The 26701-nt window shown below is 34.8% G+C and overlaps 4 protein-coding genes and 1 non-coding gene across 6 annotated transcripts in view; 2 read left to right on the top strand and 3 right to left on the bottom strand.

The window, feature by feature from the left end:
- The window catches only part of LOC124537889, a 36690-nt gene extending 32187 nt beyond the window's left edge, over positions 1 to 4503 (top strand). For both annotated transcript variants that reach the window (XM_047114848.1, XM_047114849.1), the window contains exons 7-9: positions 892 to 1097; positions 1781 to 1968; positions 3098 to 4503. In XM_047114848.1, the coding sequence (XP_046970804.1) occupies positions 892 to 1097; positions 1781 to 1968; positions 3098 to 3365 (662 nt within the window). In that variant the 3' untranslated portion in view covers positions 3366 to 4503. The remainder of the gene's footprint in view (positions 1 to 891; positions 1098 to 1780; positions 1969 to 3097) is intronic.
- A 1291-nt stretch (positions 4504 to 5794) lies between these two features.
- LOC124537865 (MIT domain-containing protein 1-like) lies at positions 5795 to 8164 on the bottom strand. Its single transcript, XM_047114815.1, has 4 exons — positions 7836 to 8164; positions 7395 to 7633; positions 6500 to 6699; positions 5795 to 6013 (listed from the first exon to the last, which is right to left on the bottom strand). Exons 1-4 carry the CDS (start codon positions 7960 to 7962, stop codon positions 5851 to 5853), a joined length of 729 nt encoding a protein of 242 aa, XP_046970771.1. The 5' UTR covers positions 7963 to 8164; the 3' UTR covers positions 5795 to 5850.
- A 459-nt stretch (positions 8165 to 8623) lies between these two features.
- Positions 8624 to 17675, top strand: LOC124537969 (DNA-directed RNA polymerase III subunit RPC3). The gene is made up of 11 exons (XM_047114967.1): positions 8624 to 8898; positions 9158 to 9273; positions 9454 to 9583; positions 10076 to 10277; positions 10708 to 10800; positions 11503 to 11667; positions 13718 to 13871; positions 14746 to 14866; positions 15615 to 15686; positions 16245 to 16412; positions 17114 to 17675. Exons 1-11 carry the CDS (start codon positions 8752 to 8754, stop codon positions 17249 to 17251), a joined length of 1506 nt encoding a protein of 501 aa, XP_046970923.1. The 5' UTR covers positions 8624 to 8751; the 3' UTR covers positions 17252 to 17675.
- A 92-nt stretch (positions 17676 to 17767) lies between these two features.
- Positions 17768 to 26701, bottom strand: part of LOC124537805 (ubiquitin-like protein 3) — a 161033-nt gene continuing 152099 nt past the window's right edge. Inside the window, exons 3-4 of the mRNA XM_047114715.1 lie at positions 21528 to 21695; positions 17768 to 20986 (exon numbers count right to left, since the gene is read on the bottom strand). Coding sequence (XP_046970671.1) covers positions 20922 to 20986; positions 21528 to 21695 — 233 coding nt within the window. The 3' untranslated portion in view covers positions 17768 to 20921. The remainder of the gene's footprint in view (positions 20987 to 21527; positions 21696 to 26701) is intronic.
- On the bottom strand, positions 21967 to 22039 carry Trnat-ugu. Its single transcript has one exon. It is a non-coding gene; the product is annotated as a tRNA-Thr (tRNA).

Raw genomic sequence — 26701 nt, 5'->3', positions numbered from 1 at the left:
TCAGATTTAAATCCCATTGTATTTTATGGTGTTGTATTAATTATATTTATTTTTGATTACTGCAAACGAAAGCATAGTACCTAAACAATTATAAAATCTGCGTTACACTTATTATTCAAAACTTAACAAAAAAAATACGTTGGTTGATTATAAAATAAATAAAACGGTTTTTAAGGATATATTTAAGTACAATACACTGACGAATTTTATTCATACTGATACGTGTATGTATTTTGAATGATTACGCATATAATTCTAAGAATTTTAAAGTAAAGACGGAACGTAGAATATTGTAAAACTAAGTTTTGTACACAACTATTACAATGAACGACATCTAGTGTTGAATAGCGGCAACACTTTTTTCCGACATCTTAGTATTATGGTGTTTTACGTTTTTTTTTCTAATAGCATATTCATTATTTGTGTAAACACTCGCCTTGGATGAATTGAGTTGTACGAATATATTTTTTAGCAATATACGTATTACACAATATGCGCCAGAAAACAAAAAAATAACGACTTACGAAATACAGAGTACAATAAAAAAGTGCCTATGCCTTAGATATAACTTATTTTTCTTAATAAAAAAAAAAGAAACAGTAATGGGCAAATTCTTAAGCTTATTATGACGATATAAATTTTAATTAGCAAATTGAAATGTATTACATCGATGATGAAAAAATACATTATATATTTCTTACGATAATCTTTTATGTCTTTAATACTTTAATTATAATTATTAATATAACACCTCACTTGATGTTCAAAGGTAATGACAGCAGAATTAATGACTTTGTTGCAAACTTTCAATTAATTAAACTTATGTAAAGCTAGTGTTTCATGTAATCATTAAGCAATATAGGTATTTTTCATGTTTCTATTCTTTCGCAGATATTCTTTCTCGGACCGATTGCTGTCAACTACTGCTACTTTGTACCGCGTGTCTCGTGAACCTCGTAAGAGAGTTGGAGTTGGAAAAGAAGGAGGACACGAACACTGGCGCCGACATCATAGACGTGCTTATGAAGAACAAAACCCTCGATCGTCTGTTGGATGCGGTGAAACGTCGCGGACCGAACCTTTCCGTGTTCCTACAGGTCAGTAGCCGTGATATTTAGATATATATTTATAATTTAAAATACATATAATAATAAACAAAACTTAGATTTACATATTTCATGTGATATGCCACTTGGTGGTAGGGCTTTGTGCGAGCCCGTCTGGGTAGGTACCACCCACTCATCAGTTATTCTACCGCCAATAACAGTAGTCAGTATTGTTGTGTTCCGGTTTGAAGGGTGAGTGAGCCAGTGTAACTACAGGCACAAGGGACATAACATCTTAGTTCCCAAGGTTAGTGGCGCAGTGACGATGTAAGGAATAGTTAATATTTCTCACAGCGTCATTGTCTATGGGTGATGGTGACCATTTACCATCAGGTGGCCCATAGGCTCGTCCGCCAACCTATACCATAAAAAAAAAAAAAAAAAAAAAAAAATGCCAATAGCTCCACTATATTATGCAATATTTTATACTTATTTAAACTTAACCAACAAAAATGAACCATGTTTCCCCTTAAATTAAAGAGGGAAATCCCAAAAAAGGGCATTGCTATGTATGGGTAGTTGAATCGAGTTCTGTATTGTTTCGTCTCAGGAGCAAACTGCGGCGCTGCTGTCTATGTATCTTATATCATGTTGCCCCTTAAATTAAGGGGGGAAACTCATTGCATTGCTATGGTAAGGGTAGTTTAATCGAGTTCTGATTTGTTTCGTTTCAGGAGCAAACGGCGGCGCTGCTGTCGTCGCTGTCGCGCGTGTCGCGCTGCGCGCTGTGGCTGTCGGGCGCGCGCTGCGCATGCGCCGCGCTCTGCTGCTTCGTGCGCGTCGCGCCCGCGCACGCGCCGCGCGCCGCCGAGATGCGCGCGCAGCTGCGTTTGCACGCGCACGCCGCCGAGGCTATATCGCGGTAACTATTTACCCTGTTATTATTTTGATATAAATAAATAAATAAAATAAGGGAGCCGAGATGGCCCAGTGGTTAGAACGCGTGCATCTTAACCGATGATTGCGGGTTCAAACCCAGGCAAGCACCACTATATATATGTGCTCAATTGTGTTTATAATTCATCTCGTGCTCGGCGGTGAAGGAAAACATTGTGAGGAAACCTGCATGTGTCTAATTTCATCGAAATTCTGTCACATGTGCATTCCACCAACCCGCATTGGAACAGCGTGGTGGATTATGTTCCAATCTCTCTCCTTAATGGAAGAGGAGGCCTTATCTCAGCAGTGGGAAATTTACAGGCTGTTACTTTTACTTTAAAATAAATAAATAAATATGAGACAACATCACATACATTACTCTGATCCCAATGTAAGTAGCTGAAGCACTTGTGTTATGGAAGATCAGAAGTAACGACGGTACCACAAACACCCAGACCCAAGACAACATAGAAAACTAATGGTAATCTACATCGACTCGGCCGGGAATCGAACCCGGGACCTCAGAGTGGCGTACCCATGAAAACCGGTGTACACACCACTCGACCACGGAGGTCGTCAATATATACTATTCTTAATATAAAAAGAAAAATGGTTAAAGCGCCAGAATAGCAACAATAACGACAGCCTGTAAATTTCCACTGCTGGGCTAAAAGTCTCCTCTCCCTTTGAGGAGGTGTGCAACATATTCCACCACGCCGTTCCAATGCGGGTTGGTGGAATACACATATGGCAGAATTTCTATGAAATTTGTCACATGTAGGTTTCCTCACGATGTTTTCCTTCACCGCCGAGCACGAGATGAATTATAAAGACTATTATAATTCATCTCGTGCTCAGCGGAATTATTGCCTGGGTTTGAACCCGCAATCATCGATTAAGATGCACGCGTTCTAACCACTGGGCCATCTCGACTCGCCAGAATGATAGGTTTAAAATGAGTTTTAAATAACATCGAAAGTTTTTTCCAAAAGTACAATTTTAATTCTTTAGCCTGTCTTCCTTTCCACTGATGATTTCATCAATGTTGTCTAGCCCATAGCATTTATATCTTCAAAAATTTCAAATTACTTATTTTATATAATTTATTTCAGACTCGCGATAGTACCAGATGTAACAAGTCAGATCGTTCAACTCGAAGGCGTTCCTCATCTTACCCGCTTGGTTAGGCTGCAGCGAACACGCCCTCACACGGACGTCAACCCAGACCAGACCCTCATCCACTGTCTAAAGGCCCTCCGGACCATATACAAACACCACCCGGAGGCCTTTACAGACCAGAAAGATGTCGATGAAATGATCAAACCTCACTTAATGGAATCTTTAATGCTGTTCTCTGCTAAACAAGAGAGCTATGTGTAAACATGATTCATTGTAGGTGTGAAAGTTATTGATTATGATTTTACAATATATTTATTTTACATCAAATAAATTATTATCCTTCTATTATTAGTAGTGGCTTTCCAAACATTAAGGCGCCGAATTAATCAATTGAGAAATTTTAACGCGAGCCCTGACTTTTATTTAGTTGGATCCGACAGAATAATTGCACTTTATGCGATATTCATTGACTTTTATAACATTTCTTTATATTATTAAAGTGCTGTAAGAACATAGACTTACATTTGGTTCACCGTTTATAGACCATAAATAAATAAGCTAACAAAGATATGGTAAATAATCTAAGACATTTCATACTGAGAACATTCCAAAGATTATTTATTTAGTAACTAACAGAAAACAAGAGAAGTAAGATAAATATATTCGCTGATATGTTTAAAATTGTTTAATGAAAACTCCTTTTTATGTTTCTTTGTCCTGTTACAATCAAGTAAAAAAAAATTGACAATTGAATAAAATTTCATGCTATACTTTTTACTAATATAGTATAATCTGTATAGTTGCAAGTCCTCTTGTACTTTTTTGTATTTATAATAATTGTAAATAAAATGTTTATAGCTTTTTGTTTAATAATTTATGTTATAGTCCCTGAGAGGCCATATTTAGGCTAGTCTTTAAACTACATGTTATTCCATGCACTTCTATAGTACTAAAGCCGACCGGTGATAATGCGTTTCTGACATCTGTCAGTTCATGAGATGCACTACAAAAATAAACAATTGATACAACCTTGTAAGAGCGTAGAATGGATATTCAAAATTCAATTTATCACAAATTGTGACATTAATTGTAAGTTTTATTAAGATATCTTTCAAAGTTACATCGTCCATTCGATCACGAACCTGACGCTCGTTAGAAACGCATTATCTAAGCGCCCGGATATCAAAATATTGTTACTATGATAGAGGACATTAATTATTCAATTGTTCTCTGTAAAATTATGTAAGAAAACATCACAGCTCTCAACTCACTCAATGTAATACAACTTATAGTTTTACTCAAACTTTTATAACTTGTAAAAATATATTAAAAAAAGAACTTGATTAGTTCTGCGTATTGTTGTTTATAAAATAAAATATAATGCTCTATTATAAAAAAAGTGTTTTGTTTTTTTAAATTTGAACCCCGCCTTTACAATCATATATTACATATATACCATTTATATATTATATACTTTACCTTGCCAGGCTGCTAATTATATAAAAATCTTTCTAATATTCTTTATACCAAAAAGCTAACAAGTGTATAGCTTAAAGCTATAAATGATAGATTTTTTAAAAAATAAAGTGTCTAAACACAATCTTTAATAATATTGAAATGAAAAATACTATTTAATTATTATAAAGCCCACGAGTTGTTATGAAGTCACTAGATGGCGCTGCTTACGTGGAAGTATTACAATTAAATATTACAATCGGTTGATTTGAAAGCGGTTGAGTTCTGTTATCGAGTATAGCCGCAGCTATTTATAGTTTTTATTTATAGACAATAATTATTTTCCACCTGTCTGAATGCAGGTGGCTAATCAAACATAAGTTATTAATCAAGTTAATTTTTAAAATATATATTCCATTTTAAAAACTCTTTAAATATGTAAACATGTAATTGACATTTATAATAAATAGGGAACATGCTAATATAATATTTATGAAAATTTTGCTATTAAAATGTTAAAAAAATATAAAAGGGCCACTGCGAAGTTTATATTTGATATAATTTTGTTTTTCACAATAATTACAAATTAAAGTAACGTGAAAGAACGTATTTCAAAACACTAATGTAGTGTTCAGTGACGTCACTCCTATTATGCCCCATTTGAGGTTATAGTTGTAAAAAATTGAACACTAAAACGAAAATTAATTGCGTTTTTCGAATTAAAATGGAAGTTGGGTTTGTCAATGCAGACTCCATATTTCTCTTTTCATCTTAAAAACCCCTTTTATATCAATTTTGTGTCAAAAGTCAAAAACCATTCATTTAAAAACTTTATTGAAGAAATTGGCTCAAAATATAAGTCAACAAAGCTTTTTTTTGTAGGATCGATAGTCTTAAATTTTTACAAAAAAATATCTCAAAGGTCGAGTAAAAATACATAAGTATGAAAGCTAGCGAAGACAAGTACGATCAGTGTGCAAGTGATAGACAGCAGTGACGTCACACGACATATAGATCTGTTTTCGCGCGAAAATTGAAATTGAAATTTTGAAACCGAATTTTTGCAATAAATTAAAGTCTTTTAGATTTTTAATATACTTGTGGTCTATCCTTAAAATTAGCACAAAATAAAAATATCGCATCTTCCCTATTGTACAAAAATTAAATAAATTTCAAAATATAATATTTCAAACTGTATTCTTATTCTTATTTTAATAATTAAATCGTAATTATATACATTGTCCAGTTCATCACAAGGATAATTGACTGCATAAGCCATAGTCACAATATATCATCCATACGATTGCTTTACATTTTTAGAATGAACTATGTCAACTGTGGTCTCGTGGCACGGCCTCAAATCCATATCAAACACACCGAGGCAGAATTTATTTTCGGGCGCTTTAAAAAAATCAAGTCCTCGTCCAATTTTAATTATCCATCCAGAGCTCAACCTGAAATATACAAACAAAGAATCAGTTCCAAACTAAGTTCCATCAGGGGCTTTGTCCATGTATCTGCCAGTGGGCTAAGGAAGCTTTAGTGATCAGATAGTGGGTACCATATTTTCTTTCCTGTACCTAAAAATATTAATACAAAATTTTTTTATAACCACTTGATTAGTGAGTAAAACTTGAAAGTGTCATTAATGAACTTACTTTGACATATATTGTTTTAGTAAATATGATTTTGGCTTATATAAGGAAAATTAAATAGTGTAAACAAAATTCCATTGGCACAAGATAATTAGTTATTTGGGCAATATGTTAATAGCAAGTTGCTGGTGAATATATGAGTATAATACATAACTATTTCCAACTGAATACATATGACTTAAGTACTTTAATTTTTCTTCCAAACTTTTAGTCAGTTCAATTCAAAGTCCTTATTGCCATTGGAAACAGCTATTATTTTAGTATATTAACAATGCATTTACTTACGTTATTTGCCTGTCATGAAGCGTGTCAGAATATTTTACAATCAACTTTATATTGTACTTTATTAAATCATTCTTTAGATTTAGAAGCCATTCCCTTTGATCACCTTCTGATTTTCCATCTTTTGTAGTTATTAGTTCTATGTATCTCAGATTACTACATGACCTTACTAACAATTCGCACAGCCGTAGAAAGTTTTGAATCTGAAACAAAAAAAGTATATTGGAATAGAAAAATGTAATCAAGGCAGCAAAAAGAAGTGAAAGCTTTTTTTTCAGTCCCAATTCTGACATGTTCCATATGCTAACATTAAGACTGGAACTGGTGTGTATTATTTAAAAAAAAATCTTTTTTTTTATGGTATAGGTTGGCATTACGAGCATATAGGCCACCTGATAGTAAGTGGTCACCATCACCCATAGACAATGGTGCTGTAACAAATATTAACTATTCCTTACATTGTCAATGTGCCACCAACCTTGGGAACTAAGATGTTATGTCCCTTGTGCCTGTAGTTAAATTGGCTCACTCACCCTTCAAACCAGAACACAACAATACCGTGTATTGTTATTTGGCAGTAGAATAACTGATGAGTGGGTGGTAGCTACCTAGATGGGCTTTTGTCAATTCATTGTCAAATGTTTTTTACTTGGCTTTTGTCCTCTTGTGACCATATGTGAGACTAATATATGCAATAAATAATATTAACTTTAAGTTATACAACTATTGACAATTATTAATAAGGAAGATACTCACAAGTAAGCTTATTAAGAGGCAAAGATTTGCAAATGTTATGTACAAATGACTCAGTTTTATGACCAAAAGTTGTGCCTCCTATACATGTATAAAATAACATGCACTCTAGTTTTACAAAAAATATATATTAAAATAGTGTTACCTGATGAAAACTTCTTATATATGGATCTTCAACACTAACATACTGGATTTCTTCATCGAGAAACCTTCCGAACAAGGTCTTGTAACTGTGACCAGTAGAATTATTTTCTATGTGTACTTGCTCATGAAACTGGCCAGCTTCTTTTTGTTTTAAAACTATCTTTTTTATTGATTCTGCTCTATTCATGTACTCTTCAACTTTTTTTCGTAAATAACTTTTTGTTGTATCATTACATTCAGCTTTAATTAATAAAATTGAACATTAAAATATCTTAAACATAAATAATAGGATTTAAAAAAATATATTTTAATTATATTGAAACCTGATATCTTGTGATAGTATATTTTATTTTTAATTCTATATTTTTTTTTTTAATATCGTGTCATATGGTACCTATGGCTATTATTGGTATTAGTAATCTAGTTATAAAAGTAAACAAACCTTTCATCTTATTTACTAAAATCTGTATGCCTTCTTGATAACAAACAAGAGCTTCGGTGTACCTCTTGTTTGTATCTAATTCAACTCCTCGTTTCAAAATACTTACAGCAGCACTATCAATATTCATAATTAATATTTATTACTACAAATAAAAAAAATCTGCTCTAAAATCGTGTTGGTCCGTAATTTTGTCTTATGTTCAATTTATAATAAAAACTATGTAATAGATATTATTTAATAAAAACTAAATTGCATTTTACATTTTGACAATGACATGATAATAATAAACAAAAGATTAAGTGTTTTGAAATTTCAACATTCGTATTTACACAAGACTACGTTTATTAGGCTTAAAATTAATATAAAATATTTTTTAATTATTTACAGTAGGCTTATCTAAATAAAACAACAATGAAATATTCAAACGAAATTTAAAAATATGTACTTGGTAATTATTACTTATCTTTACTGAACCATTTTTAATTGTATTAAGAATGGTTCATCATTTATAAATTATTATACACTTATTTTATCACGGCTTCTGATATTTTGGGCCGTTTAGGAATTAATATGTATCGTATACAAGATATTTAGTAAATAAATATTCTTTAATTTAACGTAATTTATAATATGTTATATCTAATAAATGGAATTTTAGCCAAGAAAATTCAATTCAATTCAATTTTTACGTTTATGGCCTCTGTCAATAGCCAAGCAACATAAATATATTTTCACTTTTCTGAACTAGTGATATAAAAATCAAAATTGACGTTAAAATAGCGTGACATTTGACTATGTCAAAAGTTGTAAACAAATGACCATGTGAAATGTGAGTTATAGGATTTAATAAAATCTAGCCGTAGTATTATAATAAGTAATAAGTTTAAGTTATACTTCATATTAAACAGCAACAAAAATGACGCATCAGTTGGGACGTGTAGTTTCTCAGATATTAGTAAGACATTTTGGTGAAATAGTTCAGCAAGTTGGTGACGATCTATTCATGTATGGAAGCAAACCGATTGGTATGATAGTGAAAACTACAGGTCTACCGCGCTCGCAGGTAACAACAGTGATTACACTGTATATGAAGTAATAAGATATCGAACAGTTTTAAGTTAATTTATTGATACATAAATTTGAATTCTTCTCAGTACAATGAAAAAGATTTAGACTTCGTAGGTCACAGTAAAATACAATTAAACTTAAATATATAGTAATATTTATAGATAATCATATAAAAACAAAAAGTTATCATAGTTTCAAACAAGAAAAATCTTTTAATTTCAACATATTGACATATTAACATTGCTGTATTTCAGGTAATTGAAAGTCTGAGAACTCTTCTGAAATTTGATTTGGCAACTTTTGAATCTGATGTCACTGTAGAATACAAATTAAATTCTGAAAATATTCTGTTGCTGATAAGATATCCAAGGTAATTTTTTCACATTTTTTAATGTGAATGCTTTAGCTTCTTTTAAATGAATAATATATATTCTTGTAAGAAATATTCACAATCTCTTACATAAAATTAAAGAACTTTGTCTGTTTTGCCTGTTGCACTGGCTTTAAACAAGAACTACTCATGGATTATAGTTTTTTAATGATTTTGTAGATATCTACTGCAAATGAAGAGTAAGTATGGCAGTGAGGCAGAGATGATAGTGGAAGAACTTCTCCAACAAGCTTCATGTACGGCCACTGTTCTGCTAGTGACGGTTATGAATAAATATAAGGATGACAAGGTAACGGGAAAAATTATACACATGTTTAAGTTTCAGCCACATATGTAGATGAGATTCATAGATGAGATGTTGAAATTGATGCTCAGATGAATGTTAATAACCAATAATATTTTTAAAACAGACTGTTACTGTGGAATTGTCAAGCAGTACTACCTTATTAATTGGTTAACATTAACTGTACTATCAGACATTGTTAATTTTTATCATAATGAATTATATATATTTTGCACATTTTATATGAACATACATAGCAATTTGAACCAGCGGCTTTCAAAATATTATGGATAATACACATTTAAATGGAACATGTCCAATATTACAATTAATAATAACAATTTTTACATTAATTAGAATAGTATGGTTGAATATTTGTCTCAATGGTAAAAAATTGCCAAGGATAAAACTTTATTTGTCCCCTGCAAAGTCGAGTAGCTAGTAAATATACATACATACTCTTAGACAACTTAACACACTGTATATCAATAATTCCAGGAAAAAAACTTGAATATGGTCAACCTCAAGGACACATTTATCAGTCTGGCCACAGCAGGCTACATTCAGCAGGCCCCCGTAGCTGAGCTTAAAGATGGCAGTGAAATACCCACCCTAGTGCCTGTGGCGACAATTGTCCCGGACCTCGATGTTAGGGAATTGATGCAGGCTATGACTACCAACTTAGCTGATTGCAAAGATAGTAAGTATTCATGTATATATTTTGTTTACTGTTTTAAAAAATATAACGATGGTGATACTCATCACCGTCTTCGATCTCCAGTATATAGACTATACTACTACATCGTCATAAAGCTTAGTACTATTCATGATACATTTTACTGGTTGCGCTTTGTATAGCCACCCCATTCATTACATATTTACCACCAAACAGTAATCTATTGTTTCTGTGTTCTAATTTGAAGGATGGGGGAGCCAGTGTCATTTTGTTATTGTGCCTATGCACAAGTTACATCTCAAACCTCAAGATTGGTGCATTATCAATGTGGTATTTTTTTTGCGATGCCAATATGTTTTGGCAGTTGTGACCACTTTCCATCAGGTGGCTAATTTTCACATCCGCCTATCTATGCGATAAAAGAAAAAGTAATTGATAATTTTATTAATTTCAGACACTTATTGGAAAGTCAACTACGACAGGTTTCATTTGGATTTCCGAGATGACATGATGATAAAGGCAATCACGCGAAGAATTGATGAAAATGGTGAGTCGAATCAACTTATTAAATGGGATTAGAAACTTTGCTCTTGTTTATTATGTGGAAAATCTTGTCTAAATACAATCTTTAATTAACGTACACAAATCTATCAAAACAAGAACAAAAACAACATAATGCGTGAGGCATTATAACATTACAAGCGACGTATTGTATTTTATGGATTAATTTAACAGAACTTTAATGTTATTGCGACCTTACTAAAAAAATTGGAATTTTTTTGCTAACCATACTTGATATATAAGAGTCGAGATGGCCCAGTGGTTAGAACGCGTGCATCTTAACCGATGATTGCGGGTTCAAATCCAGGCAAGCACCTCTGATTCATGTGCTTAATTTGTCTTTATAATTCATCTCGAGCTCGGCGTTGAAGGAAAACATCGTGAGAAAACCTGCATGTGTCTAATCTCATAGAAATTCTGCCACATGTGCATTCCTCCAACCCGCATTGTAACAGCGTGGTTGAATATGTTCCAAACCCTCTCCTTAATGGAAGTGGAGGCCTTATCTCAGCAGTGGGAAACGTACAGGCTGTTACTTTACTTTTTTACTTTTAATGTTATTGCGACCTTACAAAAAAAAAAAGTTATTTTTTTGCTAACCATACTTGATTTACACTTTCTAAATCTTTTGTCAATTAGGAAGTGTTTTAATTCGAAGGTAATTATAAATAATTGTCGTGGTCCTCAGCGGGCGAGCTGATGCGTCTGATGCTGGAGCAGATGTATCTGTCGTCGTCTGCGTGGGCGGCGGAGTCGTCCCCCGTGGCGGCGTGCGACCTGCGCGAGTTGGCATTGCGCGTGCACGACCGGCCTCTACTGCACGCGCACGTCGACCACTACCTCAAAGTGCTAGGTGACACAACAGCCTGTAAATTCCCACTGCTGGGCTAAACGCCTCCTCTCCCTTTGAGGAGAAGGTTCGGATTTTCGGAACATTATCCCAGGGCCGGATTTAGGGGGGGGCAACCGGGGCAACTGCCCTGGGGCCTCCACATGAGAGGGGGCCACAGTTTTCAGCAAGTTAAAAAATACTGAGATATAGTCAAATTTTAATAATGTTACTACTTAATATTTTAAAAGTTACCGATACAAATACGAAACAAATCATAGCTTACTGATTGAAATAAAAAAAACTAATTAATTCATAATAATATAATTATTAGGGTGTTCACGCTTCTGTTTGTCTAGGGCCCTCACTGCTTTGTGGCCCCGGGGCCTCCACACCTTTAAATCCGACTCTGCATATTCCACCACGCTGTTCCAATGCGGGTTGGTGGAATACACATGTGGCAGAATTTCTATGAAATTTTTCACATGCAGGTTTCCTCACGATGTTTTCCTTCACCGCTGAACACGAGATGAGCTTGCCTGGGTTTGAACCTGTTTTGAATCATCGGTTATGATGCACTGGGCCATCACGCGTTTCTACGTAACCCGCCTTACTCATATGTGAGGATTATTTTGTTTAATAAAATTCCGCGTCGCGAATGGAATAAACTTAATACGCATTTAATAACTTAGACTATCATATGTATTTATTAATAACATATTTTAAACAAATAATATAGTATATGATCGACCTATAATAAGTAATGATAAAGAAGTGAAATTCATATGAAAAATAATAAAATATATTTATTTACGTGGTATAAAACAAATTCGCCTACCGCCGCATATCCCTATGTATGCTTAGATATTTAAAATTACGCAACGGATTTTGATGCAGTTTTTTTAACAGACAGGGTGATTCGAAAGTAAGATTTTGTACATAATACATTGACAATATAGTTAGGAAACTCTGACAATTTTAGAATTTGTAATGTGATGTCGTAAATAAACAAATTCAGTAGTATATTTAGTATCCACATTATACTCGTGCGAAGTAAATTCATAATAATAATAGTTACTACCAGAGCCGGATTTAAAGGTCTGGAGGCCCCCGGGCCCCGGGCCACAAAGCAGTGGGGGCCCTAGACAAACAGAAGCGTGAACAACCTAATAATTATATTATCATGAATTAATTACATTTTTTTATTTCAATCAGTAAACTATGATTTATTTACTTGTATCGGTAAATTTTAAAATATTAAATAATAACATTATTATAATTTGACTATATCTCGGTATTTGTTAACTTGCTGGAAACTTTGGCCCCCACTAATGTGGAGGCCCCAGGGCAGTTGCCCCGGTTGCCCTCCCCTAAATACGGTCCAGGTTACTACATATTTCAAGGAGACGTGAAGAAATGTGTCTTAAGCTGAAACCGCACTTTAGCGGCGCGGAGCGGAGAGGCGCGGCGCGGAGCGGCGTCGATTAATATTATATCTAAATAATAATATGATTCAAACCGCACCACAGCGGCGCGGCGCGGCGTGAAGCGACGCAGCGCGGCTTGTTTGGGCACCAAAGAATATTTTGCCGCGCAGCGCCGCGCCTCTGCCGCTAGTGCGGTATAGCTAGCGGCGCGGCGCGGTCGAATGTAATATACTCAGTTCCAGTTCAACTAGCAGCCAAACAAGACGACGCACGATTAACGAGGAGAAATTGATATCGATATGAATTTTTCTTTTGACATTCTCAAATTAGTATGAAAACGAACGGTGTCTTTCAGGAGTCGTGGAAAAAGTTTGTGGCATTCTCCCTCTTTGTAGCGAGAACGTGGGATGTCATGTATCCATGTAGATTTCATACATTTCCTTTTCTCTAATTTTTCTGCCTCTTCATATAGTAAAGACACCGCGATCACTTTTTCAAAGGATTCGTCCATCTTCAATGTCGTCTAGCTACGCACTGACTAGTGAAAAGGTCGCAACGCGCCGCTCCGCTGCAGTCTAGTGCGGTTAGGCAGGGCCGCGCCGCTATAGTGCGGTTTCAGCTTTAATCGTAATGGAATCGTGTTCCAGAGGAGAACGGCGGCGGCTTCGTGCGGCGCGCGGGCGACGCGGGCGGCGGGCAGTACGCGGTGCGCATGCGCCGCGCCGCCGCGCTGCTGCTCGAAGCGCTGCTCGACCACACCGTCACCGAGCGCCTCGGCTCCAAGGCCGCACGCATCTTCCGGTCACTCACTCTTCTATATTTCATTCGCGAAATCAGACAAGCAAAATTTTTTTTTTTTTATCGTGTAAGTTGGCGCACGAGCATATGGGCCACCTAATTGTAAATGGTCACCATCACCCATAGACCTCTGTGGTACGCCACTGTGAGGTTCCGGGTTCGATTCCCGGCCGAGTCGATGTAGAAGGTTTATTAGTTTTCTGTCGTCTTGGGTCTGGGTGTTTGTGGTACCTTCGATACTTCTGATTTTCCATAACACAAGTGCTTCAGCTACTTACATTGGGATCAGAGTAATGTATGTGATGTTGTCTCATATTTATTTATTATTTATTTATTTATAGACAATGAGGCTGTAAAAAATATTAACTATTCCTGACATCGTCAATGTGCCACCAACCTTGAGAACTAAGATGTTATGCCCCTTGTGCCTGTAGTTACACTGGCTCACTCACCCTTCAAACCGGAACACAATAATACTGAGTACTGTTATTTGGCGGTAGAATAACTGATGAGTGGGTGGTACCTACCCAGACGGGCTTGCACAAAGCCCTACCACCAAGTAAATAATTGTCCATGTACCTTCTGATGTGGGGTCACCCTTGTGTATAGATAATATAATTTCAATTAACTTAGTAACTCCTTTGATCGCTTCCAGGCCGTTTCAAATACAGAAAATATATTTTACATTCATAACTGTAACTGTAAAATATTACAATAAAAATAAATCCAGCTGAGTTTTCGTTCATTCGTCTCGAGTCTGAGGTGTTCCCAAACCGGTTGTAGATATATAACTATCGATAAGCAAGTGTATTTTTTTAACAAGGAATGATGATTTTTGACTATTGGCAGGGAATGTAACTGGTAATTTATTTTTCAGATTGATAAGGTCGAAAAAGTACATAGAAGAGGAAGACATACAGAAAAACGCCATGCTACCGAACAAGGAGTGCAAGGAGCTGACTTACAAGTTGCTTGAGGAACATTTTATAAGTGTGCAGGTAACGTACATTGTTTAACCGAGTTAATTTTAGGGTGTCTAGGAACCCCCCACTCCATTCAAATCATAGGTAAAAGTTTTTTTTTCACTTAGTTTTATTTAAACTTATGTATAGTACGACACAACTTAGATATATCATCGGCAAAATTCGTAAAACCTATCACATCCGAATTGAGACGCTATCCCAAATTATCAAAATTTATTTCTCATGCGAATATGATCTTTAAATGATCGTAATAACTTCTAATATCATATGACCTAATATATTCGTCAATTTGACACGTCGATTTACATGTACTAGCTTTCTCTGACGCGAGAATCTATAGCGACGAATAGTGTTGAATGGCGCGATATGTACCTAGCTATTTCTATTGGTTGTGTAAATCGGCAGTAATCGATTTTATTTTCATTCCATTGCATTTTCCGATGCTACATCTAATTTGTGTCGTACTATACTCAAATTAAAAATAATGGCTAGCCAAAAATTACTTTTTATGTTTGCATTTAATAAGTTTTTGTTTATTTGATGTCTTTGTAATTTTAATCTAAAAATAAATAAGTAGTAAATATTTTATTTAATGATCAATTGATAGTATTGAGGTAATGTAATAGTAATCGATTTTCAGTTACAAATTTAATCGATTGGCTCTCAAGAGTCGAGAATAACGGAGCTCCCGAGCTGTCCGTTAGACGACTTGATCAGGTCGACATCATTATTTTTATAATTAACAATGACGAAATACTTACAGCCGATGAGGAAAGCAGCGTCCGCCGGCGGCTCGGCGAAGGCGATTTATTTATATCACGTCAAATTATACGATGTAAGTTTATTTTTAGCAACTGGTCACTATAAATATATCATTATAAAATGCTGCTGTTGCTGTAATTTTTTCTTTTTCGAAATTAAAGTATTTTTTTATTATCTTCATTTTAACTTTTACATTTTATATTATAGAATATGTATCTTTTGCTGGGCTGATGTTGAGGATAATGAAAGTTAACGATTTATTAACGAGACGGTACAATTATAAGGACTGTGACGCACTTCATAGACACTCTCTTTTACATATGCAATGCTTCGACTTATATAGATGATATATGCCAAAGAATATGAGATACACAGATGTGAAATATTTTAGTCATAGAATATGTAACTTTACTAACTGTTTACTTTAATACCTATGTGCATATACGGCACATATCCTTGGAAGGTGTACTTGTAAATATCAAATAATTTCGTGTATTTGTGTGTCTGTTGTGTGTGTGTGTGTGTGTGTGTGTGTGTGTGTGTGTGTGTGTGTGTGTGTACGGTACTTGTAAAGATCAAATAATTTCGTATATTTGAGTGTCTGTATGTGTGTGTGTGTATGTGTGCGCAGGCGGCGCACGCGGCGCGCGAGCTGTGCCTGCGCGCCGTGCACAACGTGTCGCGCGTGTCGAGCGCGACGCGCGCCGCGCACGCGCGCCTGCTCGACAAGCAGCGCCGCGTGCGCTCCATCGTGCACGGCATGCGCGTGCGCGGCGAGCCGCAGCAGAACATCGACGACGTGAGTACGGCGGACGCGTTAAGCTGGCTTCCCACGGCCTGATTTCTCACAGGTCAGACCGCGCCAGGACAGACCGATAGGCCATGGGAACCGTCGCATCTGATGTGGCCTGATGTAACCCGCTCGACCCATCGGAAGTCTGTAAGTTCAAAGGCGCGGCGCGGCGTGGCACAACGGTGCCTGTCGTGGCCTGTACGGGAGCGTGTGCATCGGTTGTAATCGTTCATTTCACCTGCGGCCGTGCCTAAGAGTAAGCAAAAGCAAGTCAGTGGGTATTCATAATTTTCACGACAATCGGGTTAAGCTAGTTATGGTCCTACCTTGATCGGCTCTTGTTGTATGACGACACCCACCACCGTCGTTTCTTTTGCTTTCTTTTTGCTTGGCTTATCAAATATTCACCACTGAATAAAACCACAGCGGCTGCACACGCAGCCAAGCGTTCCGTATCACTACTCATATTGGAATGTCAGTCAACAGGCCGACAACTGCCGTGGGAACGCTCAGTACAGGCCGTGACAGGCCTACACAGGTGGGGCAGCGCCTGGTGAGGCCTGTCGCCTAGCGGGTCGTGGGAATCCACCTTTAGGCGACCGCGTTCCGTGACGTCATGACGACCCGCGCGCCCAGAAATCAGGCCGTGGGAAGCCAGCTTTAGGCGACCGCGTTCCGTGACGTCATGACGACCGTCGCGCCCGCAGGTGCTGGAGACGCTGACGCCGCCCGAGCTGGCGGCGGTGTCGGGCGCGGAGCGGCGCCTGCGCGCGCTGTCGGCGGCCGAGCTCGAGCTGGATCGCGCGCTATTCCTCATCTCCTGCTACTTCGCCTTCCCGCAGTAACTTGAGGAGCTGGCGCCGTTATATGTTCAGTTCCACGACAACTTGTATAACTTTAACCAGCCCACCACAAAATCGTTTTGAAACCCAGTGCTGTGACGTCAGCAGTTCGTCATGACATCTTTGAGTTATGTCAGTTCCCCGACAACTTGTATAACTTTAACCAGCCTACCACAAAATCGTTTTGAAACCCAGTGCTGTGACGTCAGCAGTTCGTCATTACATCTGTGAGTTATGATGTAATGATAGTTCGCTCACGTTCACGCAGGTTTCAAGACTAATTGCCTGTGAGCATTTGTATAGCATTCAAGGAATGGCAATTTATTATGTTATGTGATATTTTATATATTAAATAATATATTGTACTGATTTCAAAATTTTGTTTATTCGAAAAGTCAAAGTTTCTTTAACCTCGTTCTACTTTGCAGTCTTACAGTTAGCCATTAACAGCTATAGTAATAAATTATATAAAAAAATATATAAAGTAAAAATATAATATGTAACGAATAAAAGACTTGATACATTCTTAAAATTTTATTTGACCCCATCGAAACTCAATCTTCCAAACAATTTACAACCTATTATGTCGTCCGATTACAAAAGTCTCTATCTACACGTACACGAACGAAACCCGACTCGAAGCGATAATCTATCCTGAAATATCGAAGACGAATATAATTTTGTAACCAACCAAAGTTTCAATTAATTAACATCTTTATAATCATTAATTTTAATATTAACAAGTATATAATTATGTACGAAGTAAACCTGTTACACAGTGACACCTAGTATTTGGAATTTATTACAGTTATTAACCGTTGTATGTGGCGTAATCCTTACAATATTTAATGTTACTACGACATAATAACTATAGAACTATTAAAAAAATAATATGGTGCAAAAATCCGTTACATTCTGCCAAATATATTTAAAAAAAAAAGATCGTTGTTATCACATACAACGGTTTTAAAAAATATCAAGCTAATTTGTTATTCTATATTTGACTAAATAAAAAGACATCGTTATTTACATTTCGTTACCGGCCGTCGCCGTCACTGTCACTGCCATTTCAGAAAAAAATGGTTGCCGCTTCGTATTTAAAGAATATAATTGATTTTACAATTTTTATTTAACAGTTTATTTTTAATAGTAAAATTATAACTTTACATTTTTGATTACTTTAAATTTTCAATTTATACTACAATTTTTATTTTCAATAATAATTTTTATAACATGAATACTCATGGAATAATAGTTCTAATCTCAAGAACATGTTTAATAAAAAAAAAAGTTGACTTCGTTGAAACGGCAGTGACCTCGCCTGCTTACTTAGCGTGCGGTATAAACACTTATAATAATTCGATTAAAAGTAGCTATTATCTATAGAGATATTAAAATACAATGAAGACATCGAACTATCCGGCCTACAATATCACCTCGTCGCGATTCACTACGTCTGACGTCACATCTCAGATCGGAAGCTAAAGTAACTCAGATCGAAGCGACATCTATGTACAAAGGATGGCGAAAAGCGAAATAAAAATAAAACATGCGTATGACCTTGTAGATTTATTTATAATTATAACTAGGTATTTTACACAACTTAACAAAATACATACATACACAAAATAAACAGAATTAACCAAATTAAAATAATAAAATGTTTCATTCATTCGGCATCGGCTGTGAGGAGCGCGAGTGTCAAGACATTCGTTCATTGAACGGTTCGTTCGTTCTCGTTGTATCGATGTTGGCAAGATTGTTTGTTTTCAGTCAACGTTCACAAACAAATATCCTGACACTGTATCATTCCAGTATAATTTGTACAGAAATCTCATTCAATATATGACAAAATGTTAGCTCAAATGATGTAAATTCATTGGAAAAGTACTTGTTGATTAATTGAGCGGTACTTTTCTCATTGTGTACAAATTATTTTGGATTGATGGCGCTCGTGACGCGGTCTTCCTGTCATCTATAAACCAGCTTCACTTAATACTGCTCAAAAAGAATTTTCACTTCGCCCAATATATGTCGTATTGTGTAAATAATTTTATTTGTACTATATCACAAAAATATATCGCATCTTCATAATAAAACGACAGGATGGATCATTGAATCTATACGCTATAATTTCAACGACTTTTACCCAAAAAATTTAAACACTTATAAAATTAAAAAGAGTCAAATTTAATCGGACAACTCAATCTTAAGCCAATATAAAATAATATCTAAAGCTAAGTAAATAAAACGCCGGTAAAAGTAAAATCTCGGTAAATAAACCCCATTCCACCAAAAAGTCTTAAATTCTCAAAAAAAAAAAAAATGTAAATTTGATATCAATGTTCGAAAATGAGAAAAAACGATTATTTTCTTTAACAATGTTTAAAAAGCACCACTGTTTTAAATAAATATATAAATCATTTCATCTATGAAACAAAGGCCTTTTCAATGGAACGGGGTAAAAAAAATAATTGTGATGAGAAATTAAATATATAAGAAGCTCTGTAAGTTATATTATTTACAATAGTCATCGGTTCTGGTAACGCTAGGAGGCAATGTACAGTAATGTGACGATTTTTAAAGGATAGAACACACTTGCGCGATCGAACGAAGCTGAAATAAAGCTACTGCCACACAAGAAACTTAGAATCCGCTGAGTCGCACAGGTGTGACAGAAGCTTATAAACTAACTCGTATAGTCGCGCTGATGTGTTCGCTTCCTAAGTTCAGCACACACAATAATTAAGTCGATAGCGGCCACTGAGTACATCTAAACATTTGTTTAATACTAAAATTTCAACATCAGACAGTCGCCGTGTCGTTACGGTATATTTTTAAACATGCTGCCAGCCAGCGAATTTAAAAGCTAAATCTAGCGCGGTAAATAGCGTTCCTTTTATATATAATAATAATAATAATAATAAAACATTCCGATCCGAATATTGCGAACTTATCACAAAGTAAATATATAGCCCGTTACATGCCCCTCGGGTCATGCTATTATATACTATGTACATTGCAAACGAGATTAATTTACAAACTCCACTGTTCCGCTACGATAATTTTTCGTTTCATATTTATTTATTTTTCATTAAATATCTCCGAAGTAACATTATATAAATTCATGTAGATGGCTTAAATTATAATACTAATGATTTGTCGAACATCAACCAGCCCCCGAGCTGGCAAACGATTTCCGAGGTCCTTATCCTGCCCCGTACAACTACTAAATTTAAAAATATTTCGGCAGCACGGTAATTCTATAATGAGCTATAAATAACGCGGTGAGATACATCGGCTTTGTAAAGCTATACCTGAATTAATTTTCACTGTGACGACGAAAAATTCCTAACCGTATAGCTTGCGATATTTTTAAGAGGCCCCGCGGTGTGCGTACAAATTTTAGCTTACGTCATGTGCTCGCAAATCGTTACGAAATAATAAATTAAATGATAATAGTGATCTAAGTGTTACAATCTTATCGAATAGAAGCGAGTCTTTTAAAAACATCACAAGTCATCATAAAGGTTACGTTACACTAGATTAATTAGGGCGAATGGAATCCTGACTCTACATCACTGAGTGTGAACACATAGTCCGGCCGGCCGCGAATCACCCGTCCCGCTCGCACCCGCCGCCCGCGCTCCCGCCGTCTCGTTCGCACCACGCATTACAATATGCAGCACGATGCTGAACAACAACTGCTAGAGCCACCTTTACTCTTTTGTCGTTGATCTGAAATTCGAAATTCAAAAATTTAAAATGATTTTTATTTTTTTATTAAGTAAAAAATGTTCCTTAGATATTAACTACAGATTATATAATTAATATTAAAGGTTCCTATCTACAGATCACTTACTATATGTATTGGAGGAAGGAAGAGGTATAGGGAATACAGGTATCGGAAATGTTAACTCCACCGAACTTCTGCAAAACGTTATAATTTATAATACAATCACATACATATCACTTTCGCTATAGTGTTATACTTCGATACTTCATTTTGATTTAATTTTAGTAATTAAAGTATTTTAGCTTGGGCTAAAAAAATAATATGAAAATACCCCGAGGGGATCGAACCTAAAACTGCATATAGCTTTCGAAGTTTTAATTTTCTTTATTAAAAAAACATCCCAAGAATACTGTTTTACAGTCAAAAATAAAATAAAGGACACAAAGAAAATAATTTAATTTTCAAAGTAATAAAAAAGAAAAGATTTTTTATTAAAATTAAAATGTGTCATTATAGTCGAATATTGTAATGTCGCGTCCATACCGTGTGAGTTCGGCTCGGGCAGATGTTCGCGCGGCACGAGGTGCATGACGGTCGTGCGGCCGAGCGGCAGGCCGAGCGCGCCGAGGGTCACCGAGCTGTGCAGGAAGCGTCCCTGGTATATGAGCCGCAGGATCTCAGCGCGGGAAACGCACTCTGTCGCCCAATCCGCTGGAATTTTATTATTTTCACATTAGTACTTTCTTTTAATAATATGGGAAAATTAAAAAATATATAAAACCTATTTCAATATTCACTTATTCATGAATTTTGTATTGTAATTTGCTATTACTCTATTTATATCTACTAGTACTAATTTAAAAAAATTCAATGTAAGAAAAAAATAATATGTATTATAAAATATCGAAAAAGTAATGTTTTTCGAAATTCCAAATAATAAATGATTAATTTATAAATAAAAAAGTTATCAACTAATTATAGTTGCCCCCAGAGAGATTTGAACTCTCGACCCCTGGTTTACAAGACCAGTGCTCTAACCCCTGAGCTATGGAGGCTGACGAGTGAACAGTTGTAAATATCGACTCGTACCGGAGCGAGCTAGTCACCCACACTATCGCATTATGATTCACACAAGCAAACTTATCGACTAAATGTTTATACAAAATTGCAAATAGATGGCGTTGTATGGTCATTACACATCAAAGTATACAATATTTTTATGTACGACACAAATTAGTTCGATTTTTAAATTTAATTACGGAATGTCCCTTTGATATTATTATCTAAAATAAGCTTTTACTACTGGCAAAATTAATAAATATTAATTTTGTGTACATATTTTTTTATAAACATTACGTATTGTCAAATATTGTTAGACCGTTTTCTAAATATAACATCCAACGAGAATTATATTTAGCAGAATAACAATTTATTTTCAATTTTATTAGGCAACATTCACAATGAGCAAAGATTTGGACTTTAGCTTGGGTGTAATTTAGCCGGCGGACTATCGGCCAGTATCAGTAGATTTGTGGCGGCCGGGCTAATCGCGCGCGCCCATCTAGCTAGGGGCGATTCACATTTGTGAAAATATTTTCAGAAAAAGAAAAACTTTTATTATATTCGCATATCTTTGAGGTCTTATCTTAACGTTTATTGTCGTTGGAAATTATACACTTCTTATAAAGCTTTTTTTAATATTCTATAATTTTGAAAATAGACTCCTTTATAAGTTCATAAATATATAAACAAAGGTGAAGTACTAGCCCTTTTATGCGTCACTCTTCCCTTTAGGGCGAGGCCCTTTAAGGATATGAAATTTTTAGAATAACAATAACGTACGTTCAAAAATGCTTATAAAAGCCTACTTGAATAAAGTATATTTTCATTTAATTTAATTTATAGCTACAATTTTTTCTTTACTTATATATTTTTCAAATATAAAGCAAAACATAAATGCAGTAAGATTAACTTTAGTATATTAGATATACATATAATATCTTTTACTATTTTTTATATCAAATTTATTCGTACTTATATAGTTATTTTGATTAATACACATTTGTATAAATAAAATAAAAAGGCAAAAACACTGTTTAAGTTTCTTTTAAATGTTCAAATATTTCCGCATTTTCTTTCTAAATATTAGAAAACTAAGAAAAAAGCCTAACCTGAAAAAGGAGAATAGGGATTTATTTATATACATAACTAAATTTGAATAAAATAAAAACGTATACAAATTTCTTGTTGCAAAAAGTGTAAACCGCAGTTTAGGTGAACCCTAAATAAAGCGAGTCGCAAGTTACCGCTGCAGGCTGTAAATAACTCACGGGAGAGCGCTACTGTCGCTGTGAAACAAGGCTTACCGCTGCCGTTTTGTATAAAGCGTACATTTTTCTATAAAAAGAAGTGTTACAAAAAAATATACTAAAAGTCTAAAACAACAGTGACAAAAAATCTTTAGACTCACCTGACCAAAAGGTGATTAATTAAGGTATAAATAATATTAATAGGCTATTTGACAATGCGAAAAATAAATTGTGAATTACTGTAATCAGTGTATATTATGAGTTTAAAAATTGTTATTTACTAACGAAAGTTGAAAATAATACTTAATTTATTAAAAAAATCCATAAATAAAATTGCATTTTTTCGAACGTTTGTCACGTGACACAAAACGCTCCTGATTGGCCAGCCTTATGTTGAATTCACTTTCTTGTAAACCTTGCTTTCCTACTATATTATGTACCACAAATTAAAATACAGAAAAATGACGTCACCGACCGCATTGAAGCGCAATATTGTCCAAAAGGCGTTTTTGCGCGCTATTTAAATATGATATTTTTCGGCAAATATGTACTAGAAATAAAAAAAAAAACAAATTTTACTGGGTTCCTTAACTTCTACTAAATAATCTAAAATGGATTTTAAAAACCAGTCAAATAGTCTATTATTGAATACACTTAACACCTGGGCGAATGGTAGTTTGGTGGTAGTCCATCTAGATAGTGGGGTATAACGCACTCACCAGAGTGGATGAGTGGGTTATACCTCATTACCCCATTTGGATATGCCACATAAATAAATATTAAACACATACAACACGTGTGTAGTCTATTAAAATGTATCTTTAAGAATCTTTGCAAAAGTCAAGGATCATTTCTAGTTTACTGATTGCCGTGTGATATATAACAAGTACTACGAGTTTCAAGCTGCATGTATATCCCTTTTATGATAAACATCGTGTTTATATTTGGAAAATGTTTTTTAACAAAGACAACGCCATCTGATCATACGCTCACGAGACGTTTAAATTGCACTTAAGTGACATAATAGTCGGTCCAGTTCACGCTTTACAGGACGCTGACGATGTAATTATTGCAATTCACGCCGTACTTACAGCTGATTGTACGACGGCAGCAACTGGCGACGCAGTATTGAGTACAGTCAACAAAAAAAGTTTGACAGTGTTATTAATATTTCAAGCAACTAGGATATCCTTCTTTAATTATTTTGGCTGAGAAACCTGAGGATGGAACCGACTTTTGTGATATTCCTACATGATAAAAAAGCGTGGAATCAATACCTGTTGACTTTTAGGTGGGATATATTAATTTAAATAATTGTATTAACTAACATGACTGTATTTTTTTAAATGTTGAAAAAGAGTAACTACTGAGTTTCTTGCCGGTTCTTCTTGGCAGACTCTACTTTCCGAACTGGTGGTAGCTTCACTTAATTGTTAAATGACGATTCAAAAGTGCTTGTAAAAGCTCACTTGAATAAAGTATACTTTGATTTTGATTTTGACTAAAACCACTGCGATAGCCGTCTAAGGTCGCAGATATACTACGATTACGATTATACTACGATTTCATATATCGATTTTTCTATTATCACATTTTACATCTCTACCAATGGACGTGATAAAGTATAAATACGGTCAGCAGGATAAGGAACCAACTCAAAAACAAAGTCATTCACAAGAAAGAGCAGGCAATAGTGTTTCAATCTGTTAACATATTTGGAACATACAGACAAAATGCGGAGCGATGCTGTAAGCGCAACCGTATGATGATGATGACGAATCTATCTCATTTGAGCGATAAAAATACCCTGATGCTGAGACATGATCTATTGGGTTCACTGTCGCATAATCTCGTACCGATATCAACGTCAGCCTTTATTACAACATATTACATAGATCTACAACATTTTAGACATGACATATTAAACCACGCCTTCAAAATATAGAACATACGTACATGCAAGTGAAGCATGAGATGTCTGTTACATTATAGCTCTGAAACCAATTTGATTACAGATAATATTTCAGTGATGTTAAAAAAAAGTCTCTAATTATCTGAAGTGCCTAGTGTAGAAGCTTCCAAAGCTTTTTCTAACTGGACTGACAAATTATTATTATGTTAACGGTACCCTCGAAGGGAACAATTAGCGAAGTTTAGCGTAATTAGCATAATTTTAAAGTCATTTATTTACGTTTCAAACTGCGTACGGAGATGAGGTCAAAGCAATAACGCGGTAGGAAACACACACATTCAAATATACTTGAAGTTTTAGCCGGATGTGATGCATGCTGAATATTAAATGAAAATGTTTTTTTTTAACTTCGAAAACAGATGTGTAAACATTTTTGCTACCACTGTAGAATAAATACATCAGTCACCAATGATTTATTAATAAATCACTTTACGTGACGCCCAAGGGTAGCGGGTTCAATGCCAGTCGTATCTTAAATGCATTTCAAACTTATTTGAATGTTATGTTAGCGTATAGCATTGAAAACGAGTTAGGTTTTTTATGAAACAAACATAAATTACAAAGTAAAATGTATACAAATTAGTACTGAAGCATAAAAATACACTTTTCAAATACATTCGATATTCTCGTTTCATTGTTATTCCGTTTGCGATTGTTTTTCACGGATTTAAAAAATGAAGAAGGTTATCGGTTTGGTTGTTTTTTATATATCTTTATTTAAGACTTTTTGTATTCAAAAATAAAATAAAATCAGGAATATGTTCAGTGGATAAAAAAATAACAAAAGAATTAGCCTTAACAAAATCACAAACCTCCTTTATTCGTATACAGTTTTGAATTTAATAAATGCAATAAAAAAAAAACATAGCAAGAAACAATTTGCTGTGTTTATATCAATCAGAACTCAAAAACATTATTTTAAAAATAATGGTTGCATTCGAAAGAGTTTAATTAAAAAAGAGATTTCAAATGAATGCAAATACTCTATCTTCTTAACCAGAATAAAAATATTTACATTTTAATCAAAAAGTGACAAAGTACATTAATAATCTCAAACAGATATATTATTTACCAATATTTATTTACATATACATATGTCTGATGAACTGACATGACACTTGTACGTATGAACTCAATAAAAACTTATCTTTAAAAATTCGTCAAAGCTGTATGACAGTGTCAGTCACAACAAACGAACGAAGTCAGTCATTACCCCAATTAGCTCTCGTGTAAGAGCAATGATATATTTATCAATCTCAGTAAGACTTTGATAAATATCAAAATATGACAAATAATAATTCATTTATGTATTTATAGTGTTATTGCACATGTCGTGTATAAACGGCTAGAATAAGTATAAAAAAAGTAAATTTCCCACTGCTGGGGTAAGGCCTCCTCTTCCATTAAGTAGAGGGTTTGGAACATATTCCACCACG

This window comes from Vanessa cardui, chromosome 19 (genome assembly GCF_905220365.1).
Source record: "Vanessa cardui chromosome 19, ilVanCard2.1, whole genome shotgun sequence".
Lineage (NCBI taxonomy): Eukaryota > Metazoa > Arthropoda > Insecta > Lepidoptera > Nymphalidae > Vanessa > Vanessa cardui.
This window is presented reverse-complemented; position numbering and strand designations above follow the sequence as displayed.